Source organism: Cyrtonyx montezumae, unplaced genomic scaffold (genome assembly GCF_038088225.1).
Source record: "Cyrtonyx montezumae isolate F1298 unplaced genomic scaffold, pur_monq_1.0 scaffold_7, whole genome shotgun sequence".
Taxonomy (NCBI): Eukaryota; Metazoa; Chordata; class Aves; order Galliformes; family Odontophoridae; genus Cyrtonyx; species Cyrtonyx montezumae.
In genome coordinates this window covers 21,695,872-21,706,261 of record NW_027072078.1, presented here as the reverse complement: position 1 = coordinate 21,706,261, position 10,390 = coordinate 21,695,872, and the positions used below count along the sequence as shown (strand labels likewise).

At 62.8% G+C, this 10,390-nt stretch overlaps 2 protein-coding genes across 12 annotated transcripts; one reads left to right on the top strand and one right to left on the bottom strand.

The window, feature by feature from the left end:
- The first annotated feature begins 461 nt into the window (after window positions 1-461).
- Window positions 462-4,603, top strand: PRKAG3 (protein kinase AMP-activated non-catalytic subunit gamma 3). Of its 11 annotated transcripts, none has more exons than XR_010623109.1 (13): window positions 462-539; window positions 1,309-1,348; window positions 1,612-1,847; window positions 1,942-2,023; window positions 2,093-2,151; window positions 2,268-2,313; window positions 2,419-2,473; window positions 2,582-2,708; window positions 2,802-2,967; window positions 3,051-3,088; window positions 3,163-3,309; window positions 3,391-3,560; window positions 4,040-4,118. XR_010623109.1 is itself a non-coding variant. In XM_065751247.1 (13 exons), exons 1-13 carry the CDS (start codon window positions 507-509, stop codon window positions 4,060-4,062), a joined length of 1,158 nt encoding a protein of 385 aa, XP_065607319.1. In that variant the 5' UTR covers window positions 462-506; the 3' UTR covers window positions 4,063-4,137. The 11 variants fall into 11 exon arrangements, 8 of the variants coding, with proteins under 8 accessions (XP_065607319.1, XP_065607313.1, XP_065607312.1 ...); XR_010623108.1 differs by having other exon boundaries at window positions 1,600-1,847; XM_065751247.1 differs by having other exon boundaries at window positions 1,600-1,847; window positions 3,391-3,484; window positions 4,040-4,137.
- A 342-nt stretch (window positions 4,604-4,945) lies between these two features.
- LOC136058043 (sterol 26-hydroxylase, mitochondrial) lies at window positions 4,946-9,242 on the bottom strand. Its single transcript, XM_065751239.1, has 9 exons — window positions 9,010-9,242; window positions 7,281-7,471; window positions 6,916-7,115; window positions 6,647-6,844; window positions 6,372-6,535; window positions 6,097-6,263; window positions 5,717-5,798; window positions 5,449-5,649; window positions 4,946-5,347 (listed from the first exon to the last, which is right to left on the bottom strand). Exons 1-9 carry the CDS (start codon window positions 9,238-9,240, stop codon window positions 5,222-5,224), a joined length of 1,560 nt encoding a protein of 519 aa, XP_065607311.1. The 5' UTR covers window positions 9,241-9,242; the 3' UTR covers window positions 4,946-5,221.
- Between the last annotated feature and the right edge of the window lie 1,148 nt (window positions 9,243-10,390).

The window sequence follows — 10,390 nt, the reverse complement described above, 5'->3', positions numbered from 1 at the left end:
GGGGTGAGAGCGGGTGGCCCAACGGGGTGAGGGAAGAGGTTCTTGGGCTGGGGACTTGAGATCTTGGGGGCTGTGAGCAGGCTGGATTGGAGCAGGACCCTGGGATCAGCTGTAGTGTGGGGACAAAGTACCCAGCCAAGGTGTCCCACACTGTGCTGGCTGCCCCTGGGGCCACCTATCCTTCAACATCCTGGGATACAAGGGGTGCTGTACCCAGGCTCCTGCTGCAGCAGCCGCATCCTGATGGCGCTGCGTCTCACTCTGGGTGAAAAATTGTTGATGAGTTGGGGGTGGCTCTTCCTTCATTCCCATCTGTCCATCTCTCCATCCCCCATGTCCCCAGGTGCCACAGGCTGAGATGATAGTGACGCTGTGGGTGCTGCCTGGTGGTGGTGCCCCCCCCCTCCCTGTGGATGAGGGCATGGCTGGCATTGCTGAGTGACACTCTATCTGCTAGGGCCCAGCCAGCCGTGGGCCCAGAATAGCAGCGCTGCCCTGCAGTCAGCATGGAGCAACTCTCCAGCCCCGCTGCTCCCCAGGTACCCTCAGGACGGGTGGGGGGGGCCAGGCTCGGTGCCCCCCACTTGGGACCAGCCAAGCCGGGTGGGGGGTTGGTGGCACCTTTTCTGAGGCTGGATCAGTGTGGGGTACAAAGACATGGGGCACAGCATGACCTACCTGCCTGCCCCCACTGCCCCCAGCTGTTGGGGAATGATTGGGGTGGGGGGCATTTATGTAAGGTCATCTCCCTGCCAGGGCAGCTCTGGCCTCCTTAGAGAGCGATCCATGTGGCTTTGTTGTTGTAGGATGGCATGTAAACATTGTCTCTGCTGCCAGCTCTGCCTGTGGCGTGTGCTGCTTTGTTATTAGGGTCTCCTGGGGGACTGTATGGGGGCACGGGGCCAACCACTTTGTCTGGATTGCTCCTCTCCTGCCCGGGCTGCTCCTTTGTTATTGTAGGGTCTCCCCCAGCGTGGGGCTGGGCATACCTAGCCCCTTGCGGCAGGTGGGGCTGGCAGGGCTCTCAGCATCAGAGGAAGCTGGAGTGGGATTTACACCTTGGGGACCAGGGGAGGGAGAGGAAGGGCATGGGGTTGCCTCAGCTGGGACAGTGAAGGGAGCGCTGTGTGTTCTGGCATCCCATGCCCTGTGCCTGGGATCCTCCAGGAGCAGACAAGCTCTGTCCCAGTGGGGCCTTGCTGGCAGGGAGCTCTCTGGGGACTGCACCCTGGGGGAACCAAGCAGTGAGGTTGGGGCCAGGTGGGCTGGCTGCTGCTGACCCCCCTCATTCTCTGCATCCCTCTGCAGATGGTGCTGCTGGATGCTGCTGCCCGCCCCATGGAGAAAGGTGGGTAGCAGGGAGGGGGATGAGCACCGCCTATATGGATAGCAGATGGGGTTGGCTCACTCATGCAATGAGTGTATAAGCCCCCAGCCCACTTGGGAAACCCTTGTCACCCTGCTCAGCTTTTCAAGGCTGGGTAGCTGCTGTGCTCTGTACTGCCTCTGTCCCTGCAGAGTGCAGTCTGGGGGTTCTGCTGGCCCCAGCAGCAGTGTGGGGGCACCGAGACCCGGCAGCTCAGCTCATCGCTGGGGCAGGTGTGCCTACAGGGTTCCCAGAGGCACTACATCCAAGGGGGGAAGAGGAGGAGGAGGAGGAGGAAAAAAGGCAGAAGGGCTCCAGGCCCGTCACTTTCACCCTGGGCAATGAGATCCTGGGGCTGGAACCCGACAACAATTTCCAGAGCCCTGATGCTGAGGTCTACATGCACTTCATGAGGAGCCATTGCTGCTACGATGCTGTCCCCACCAGCTGCAAGCTTGTCGTCTTCGACACCACACTGGAGGTGAGACCATAAAGATCATGGGGGAAAAACTGGGAAGAGGGACAGGGAGAGGGTTCTTAGTGTCTCTCTGACCTGCTCCTTGCTCTGCTGGCAGATCAAGAAGGCTTTTGTGGCACTGGTGGCCAATGGGGTGCGGGCAGCCCCGCTGTGGGACAGCAAGAAGCAGAGCTTTGTGGGTGAGTGCAAGGGCAGCAGTGAGGTTACTATGGGATGTGGACAGAGTGGGCAGCCCTATGTTTCCACAGGGATGCTCACCATCACTGACTTCATCAACATCCTGCACCGCTACTACCGCTCACCCCTGGTGAGTGCCCCAGACTGTGACGAGTGCGATCCTGCATCTAGGTGACAGGAGAGATGCTGGGGAATGAGGCAGCCCTTAGCCATGCCACCCTGAGTAGGGCTTCTCCCTGTCCTTAGGTCCAGATCTACGAGGTGGAGGAGCACAAGATTCAGACATGGAGAGGTAGAAACTGGGGCTGATGGTGGTGTCTGGGCTCGGCACATCATGCCCAGCGTGGGGGTGGCTCTGGGGCTGTGGGCCACTGCTTGCAGCTCTCTTCCTTTGCAGAGGTGTACCTGCAGGGCTCCTTCAAGCCACTGGTTTACATCTCCCCAAGTGACAGGTGAGCTCCTGCCCTGGGGGGAGAGCTGGCGAGACCCCCATCTAGGGGTGGGCACCAACTCAGGGCACCAGGGGGCTTCTGGGCACAGCCACGTCCCCCCACCTGCAGCCTCTTCGACGCCGTCTACTCCCTGATCAAGCACAAGATCCATCGCCTGCCTGTCATTGAGCCCATCTCAGGCAACGTGCTGCACATCCTCACCCACAAGCGCATCCTCAAGTTCCTCCACATCTTTGTGAGTAATGAGGTGGAGTGGAGACGGGGGAGTCTGCCACCGCAGGGTGGGGGTACATGCAGGATGCGTGCTCACGTACACTGCCTGCTTCAGGGCTCCACCATCCCCAAGCCACGCTTCCTAAAGAAAACAGTACAGGAGCTGTGTGTCGGCACCTTCCGAGACGTGGCTGTCGTGCCTGAGAACGCTCCCGTGTATGCCGCACTGGAGATCTTTGTGGATCGTCGTGTCTCTGCGCTGCCTGTTGTCAACGCTGCTGGTATCCTATAGCTCCTACCCTATGCCCACCCCAAAATTCCCTCCTGCCATCCCCTCCTCACCCACGCCTCTGTTTCCTTTCAGGGCAAGTGGTTGGGTTGTACTCCAGGTTTGATGTCATTGTGAGTATTGAGTGTGTTGGCACGGCCATAGTGGCACATAGGGGGTACGTCCTGAGCGTCACCATCCCTCCCAGCACCTGGCAGCCCAGAAGACCTACAACAACCTGGACATCAGCGTGCGGGAAGCACTGCGGCAGCGCACCGTGTGCCTGGAGGGGGTCCTCACCTGCTACCCCCACGAAACCATGGAGGATATCATCGACCGCATCGCCGAGGAGCAGGTGAGCAGCAGGGGCACATCCCTTCCTCTCACCCGTGCCATCCCCTGCTCGCTGCCCACCTGTGATGCTCTGCACCCACAGGTCCATCGCCTGGTTCTGGTGGATGAGAACCGGTACCCGCGGGGCATCGTCTCCCTCTCTGACATCCTCCAGGCCCTGGTGCTCACTCCCGCAGGTATCGATGCTCTTAACTCTTAGCCCACGACGCTCCATCTTTCTCCATTCGCACCCTCCATTTCTCTCCACTTCAGGTAGGCGCTGCCCCTCTGCCGCTGCAGAGCTGGCCGGGGAGGGGGGTCTGAGGGCACTGGGGGTGCCCAGGTGGTGACAGCAGGACCAAGGTGATGGTTGTCCCAGGGTCTCGAGGTGGGATGCAGGTTGTGCAGCTCTTTGGGCTGGGTGATGGCATTTTGGGTGTGATGCACCCAAGACAAAACTCGTTTTGGCGTCGCCTCCCGGCCTTCATGCCCACCTGGTCCCCAGGGCTGCATTAAGCAGGTATGGGACCTGCACAGTGGCTATAGGGGTGGCAGTGCCAGGAGGAGACCGGTAGTATGTTCCCCTCCAGACCAACCCCATCTCCTTCCCCAGTGCTTGCGCGCAAGCCTGGGATGGAGGCTGTCCCTGTGCTCTGTCCCATGGCTGCAGGGCAGGATGCAGTGCCATGCTGCAAGGTGCCCAGCCCGGTGCTGCTGGGGGTTATGGCCTTGCACGCTCTCTTGCCCTACAGGCATTGACCGACATTCGCTCTGAGGACACCAGGGAAGGCTCATCCAATGCGGGGCCTCTTGCTTGGGTACCGCAGGGCCGTGGAAGGAGGCTCGGGACCCAGGGGCTCTCCATGTGGGGGCTGTCCACCTGCCCTGGTCCTGGGACTCGCTCTGAGCCTGGGGTCAGCTCCTACCAACCTCAGGGAGGAACGGCGAGGGGGAAAAAGGGTCCAGGGGTGCCTCCAGACTGCGAGCATACAGGGATGCTCAGCAGGCACCATGCCCCCAGGAGCTGTGTGGCTGGGCACAAGGACACCTGCATGGCCCTTGGGGACCTGCAACATCCCCCCCTCCCGGCCACTGCTGTCCCCTCCTGCTGTGAGACCCCAGTGCTTCGGGTCCCCCTGGCTGTGCCGGATGCCTGGGAGGAGCGCATGGCTCAGCTGCACGCACAGGCTTGTTTTTTTGTAGGGTCTCCAGGGCTGGAGCACCCTGGTAGAGGTGCTCACAAGGGGACCCTGTACACTGATAGGGGGGTGGGGGTATTTATTTATTTGCCAGTCTCTTCAGCCTTGCTGGAATAAAGCAGCCTGCCCTAGGCACTGTGTTGTGGCCTTTCTGGGCACGCTCAGCTCCTTGGGATAGGGCTGGGGCTGGGGTACCCACGTCGGAGCAGCCAGAGGAATAGGGATGTTGGCTCACCCTGGGGTGTGCAGCTCAGTGGCTCCACTGAGGCTGAGGTGACCCTTGAGCCCATCCTCCCCAAATTACTTTGCCCAATGCCTGTGCCCCCATAACCGCATGTCTGGGGAAGGACAGCTGATGGCAAAAGGTCCCCTGTGCTCTGTAATCCTGGTGCTGCCAGGAGACATGGTGCCAGCACCCATCCCTGTAGGGTCACCTGGTTCCCATCCCTTGGCACTGCACGGAAGCCCTGAAACCCCACCGCTAAACTCCAAGCCCGGCCACCAGCTCAGCCCTGCACTGTGAGGACGGGGGAAACTGAGGCACGGAGAAGGGGCTGGGGCCAAGGTCAGTTATTCAGGAAGGACCCCAGGCACAGCTCCACACTCAGCAACACAATCACGGGACGAAGAACACCCAACGGCTGCAAACCCCTCCCTGTGCCCCACGGCTCCTGGGCATGAGGCAGGACAGGGGCACCCCCGGTGGGGTGTGAAAGGCACAGCGAGGCCCTGAGCTCAGGGGGCCCCCGGGCGAGCGATGAACTCCAGGTTGATGGGTTTGTCGGCCACCAGGACAATGCGGGACACAGACGTCACTTCCACACCGCGGGGGTCCGGCCGCACCTCGAAGGCTTGGATGATCTGTTGGGGGCAGACAGAGGGGCAGCAGTGCCTCAGGACCACCGCCCAGGCCACGCAGCACAGCTCATGGTGGGTTTCCTGGGAAGGGAGACCCCACTCACCCTGGCGAGGGCCAGGTGCATCTCCAGCTCAGCGATGCGGCGGCCAACGCAGGCACGGACCCCGTAGCCAAAAGGGATGGAGCTGAAGGGGTGGTGTGGGGAACCGTGTCCCCGGAGCCAGCGCTGGGGCAGGAAGCGCTCCGGCTCGGGAAAGTAGGTCTCATCGTGGGACATGGCATAGTGTGCCAGGACAAAGAGGGTCTGCAAGGCGAGAAGGGGTTAATGCCCTTGGATGCAGTAGGGTACCCCCAGCGCAGCCCCCACTCACGTTCTTGGGGAAGAGGTAGTCTCCGATGACTATGTCCTTCTCATAGAAGACCCTGGCGTTGGTGGGCACCACGGGATACACCCTGGGATAGGGGAGGAGGTGTTGTGGGAGACAGACATAGTCAACACCAAGGCAGGAACCAGGGGGAATATCTCCTGCTGCTTGTTGGCTCCATCTCCCACCCAGGGAGGAGGAGGGTGGCTGGATGAGGCCCCAAGGGGCTGTAAGCCAGCCCTACCCTGTGGCCAATGCTCCCATGTCCCACTCCCTGGGTCCCCACCCAAGCACGTACCCTCATGTGGGGGAACAGGCTCTCCCAGCTCAACCCAACTCAACCCAATCCACCTCTACCCCAACCCAAAGTGGAACAGGGGCTGTACCTCAGTGTCTCCTTGATAACAGCCCGGAGCATTGGCATCTTGGGGATATCCTCAGCACCAGGAAACCGGTCTGGGGGCACGACAGCTTTCAGCTCCTGATACAGGGTCTCCTGGATGCCGAGGTCCCGGGAGAGGTGGTAGAGGGCCCAGCACAGCGTGTTGGAGGTCTGGAGATGCAGAGGGAAAACAGGGGTGAGAGGCAGTGAGCATGCGGAAACTGAGGCATGGAGCAGACAGGTGGCAGAGATTTTTGGGGACACCCCGCTGACCCTCACCGTGTCCACGCCAGCCAGCAGCAGCTCAGCCACACTGCCGTACACCTCATCCAGGCTGAGGTGGCCGCTGGCCAGCAGGTAGCTCAGGTAGCCCTGGGACACCTCCTTGCCCTGTTCCACGTGCCCCTCCAGCTCCTTCATCTTCCGATCGATCAACCTCTTGCCTGCGGGGATGGACACTCGATGCTGACGTAGCAGGTGGTTGAACCCTGGGTGGCTAGAATCACTGCTCCCCATTCAGGATCGCAGGGGTCCAATCCCATCCCACGGCTCACCAAAGGCGAAGATGGTGTCCCAGCTGTCCAAGTAGCGGTCCCAGAAGGGCAGCACCTTGCGGCTCCAGCGGGGCAGGACGGTGGCAAAGATGGAGTTCTTGAACATGAGGTTGATGGAGTCGATGAAGTGCTGCGTCTCGGCAGGGACCTGCTGCTTCAGGCACCCAATGCGGGTCTCGAAAAGGATATAGGAGATCCCTGCGGGGGACAGGCGGCATCCAGAGCCCCGCGGGGACGGGGGGAGAGGAGCGGGGCCGAGGCCCCCCTACCTTCGAGGGCGAAGCGGTACAGCAGGTTGGCCACGTCCCCGACCAGCACCCCCGAGGGGCTGCGGCTCCGCTCATCCCGCAGCCGCACCATCAGGTCGGACACCACCTCGCCGATGGCATCCGCGTACAGCACCGCCTCCGAGGGCTTCAGCAGCCGCTTGTTGAGGACCTGCCGCAGTCGGTACCAGCGCTCCCCTTCCCTGCATGGGGACGGGGCTCGGTGCATCCCCGATCCATGGGAGCATCCTGTAACCACTCCACCCCGATCCCTGGTGATTTGTCCACCCACCGCGGTTTCTGCTCGGGGCAGAAAGAGTAAAGAGAGCTCCTATCCACGCCCCACGTCACTGTGGGGCCGGACTCACTCAGTGAAGGGTCCGTAGGGCAGGCGTCGCGTGTCGCGGTGCTCCTTCCACAGGGCCATGTCACTCCGCATCGGGTACTTGCCCTCCTGCCGCAGCAGCTGCTCCAGCACCACCGGGCTCCCAATGTTGATGTTCTGGTAGTGTCCAAAGGTCGACTTCCAAATGGGGCCGTAGATGCGCCGAGACATCAGCTGCAATGTACAGGGTGAGGTGGGGTGAGTGGGACATCAGGGCAGGGGGCAGCGCTCAGCACTGGGCACAGTCTGGTGCATGGCACAAGCAGGGACAGGAACAAGTGCCACGCATGGGGCTTTGGGAAGATGCAGGCCCACTGTGGTGACTGACAGCAGATCCACAGCATCACCCCATCCGCGTTCTGCTAAACCCAAGGACAGTCCCCATGGCCTTGAATCCACCACTGATAAGGGTGGTTAATGATCAGTGCTGGGCACCGTGCCGGGGCCATACAAGGCCTTGGGGACACACCATCCAGGGGGCATCCACCAGCACTGGTCCTTCTCTGAGCTTGGAGTTCTGCTGTGCTCATACCCTAACTCTAACCCTAACCTTAACCCTGCACCCACCAAATCCATGGCCCTCTTGGAGCACCACTAGCCTAGGCACTCTGGGGTCATCTGAGCACCCCCTTGCCAGCCTCAGGGACATTTCCAGGGGGTGTGTGACACCTCACTGGGCACCAAGAGCCCCTCTGGAGCTGGGCTGAGCCTGGAGAGCTGTGGGCACCCTACAGGGAAGCCCCGCTCCCCATTCCCCCTGGCTGCTGGGATGCACGTGGTACAATCTCCCTTGGTGACTGCGTCTCAGCCTGAGCCCAGATTCATCTGGATTCGTCACCGCAGGGAGACAGACGTTCCTCGTGCGTGGTGGCAGCAGGAGGGGGAGGGACGGCCATCCCAGTGCTGCAGGCAGCACCCCAAGGAAGAAGGGCCTGTGGGTTAGGGTCAGCCCAGGAAAAGGAGGCTGTGACTTAGGGTCAAAGCCTCTCTGCCATCGGCTGCTCGCAGCCACAACCCATCATAGTGCAGGTCTTGTGCAGCAGGGATGGGAGAAGCTGCTGGGATCCAAGGAACGCACCTCCAGAGCTGCCTGCAAAGCCGGGCCATGCTTGCAGCCCCATGAAGCAGCAGGGACCCTTGCCTGATCCCTGACCCCTGTGACAGTCCCTTCCCCAGCACCAGTGCCTGCTGCTCCGTGGTGCAGAGAGGCTCCATCCTGTCCTCCTCCCGTCCCAGTCCTGCACTCAGCTCCCCGACGTGGCAGGTCAGAGCTCCCAGCTGCTGGAGGATGGATGCCACCTGGCTCAGGGCCAGCCAAACCCATGGCTTGCTTCATCCAATGTATGAGGAAATGTTCGGAGAAGGAAACAAACACGTCTGCACGTTCCTATCCTGCATTCTGGGTGCTACCTGCCCCACATCAAACCCCAGTGCTCCTGGCTTGGGGTTACACGCAGCCCCCAGCCCATCGGGGAGACACCAAGTCGCAGTGTTGCCGTGCCCAACTCCAGGGGCAGCTGGAGGGACTCTCCGGTGCCCCTCTCTGTGCATCACCCCAGGGGCAGCAGGGGCGCTCCGTCCCCCAGCGCCGCCCACCCCCAGCTCCCTGCAGTCACTCCGGGCTCATCCCCAGCTCACCTCCGCCGCAGCATCACTCCCCCCGCGCACCCCCAGCGCACCCCCCGGGACCCCCTTCCCCCGTCCCCGGGCACCTGGAGGCGGTGCGTGTGCAGCAGGTAGCCGCGCAGGAAGAGCCAGACGAAAGTCCTGAGCAGCCCCGGCCCCGGCAGCTCCGCCGGTCCCTTCAGCCGCGCCGGCCCCGCCGCCGCCGCCGCCGAACTGCCGGTCCTGTACGGCGGCTCCGGGCCGGTCGGCGGCGGCGGGCGGAGGCGTAGGGGCGGCAGCAGCAGCAGCCGCCGAGCCCCGCCGCTCGGGCCCGCCATGCTCCGTCGGCAGCGCACGGGACGGGGCGGTGCGGAGCGGTGCGGGGGGCGGCACCGGAGGCGGTGCGGGGGGCTGCGAGGGGGCGGCACCGGCGCCGGGAGCCGGGCAGCGGCAACGGGAAGCGGGCGCCGGGTACCGGGTGATGCACGGAGGGTACCGGCTGCGGTGTGTGCCTCGAGCGGTGGGCGGTGGGCACTGGGTCCCCAGTGGGCCGCGCTGCAAACATTGGGTGCTGGGCGCCGGTTGGGGTGGCTGCCCCTCCTGGCCTGCCCTGTCCATGTCCTTGTGTGCTCACCCATTGTTCCCTGTCCCCCCCGGCTCACATCGCCATTTTTCTTCCCGGCTTTGCCCCTGCCCGTCCTCGTCCCTATTGCAGCAGCAGTGGAACCTCCCGTGAGCCCTGGAGGGTCCCTTGGGAAGGTCTCCGGGGCGCAGGGACGGCGACAGGGGTGCCCTGGGTGTCCATCCCGCTCTCTCCGGAACAGGGTTAGGGAGCTCAGGGAGGGCACAACCACCCCGCAGGAGAGCTGATGGGGCTGCCAGCTGAGAGAGCCCGGCGTGCCCGTTGTGGCTGTGGGCCCCTTGCTGGAGGTGGCTTTGGTTTATCACAGTGATGAAGGAACATGGCATCAGCTCCAGCCCACAAGCGGGGCTGCACTGCAGTGGTGTCCAAGACGTGTCCAGCCTGGCACTGCCACCAGCGCCGTGGGCCACGGGCACTGCACTGCTGTGCTCGGCTGCCCTGCTCCACATGCTGTGCCTCTGGCTGGAGCATCGCGGTGTTGATCATTAACCAACCTTACTGCACGGTTGATTCAAGGTCCTGGAGGAGGATACTTTGTCCCTAGGACAGGCAGACACCTCAGAGACCAGTGAGTGGCCGCGTCCCTGTCCCACCACGTCCTGGCTGCAGCAATAGGGGATGACCCAGGCCGGGCTCCAGGCTCCTGATGTGCCCCGTTCAGGGACTGGAGATGCCGCGGGCAGAGGGCTGCGCGCCTGCCGGCGCCGGGAACGCAGGACGTACAAGTGTGAGCGCCTGCCGCCATCTGATGGCGGCTCCCAGCCAGCTCACAGCTTGGAGGCCCCTCACGTTCCCTCCTGTCCTATCTGTCTGGGGCTGCGTTGCCTCTTGCTGGGGAGTACTTT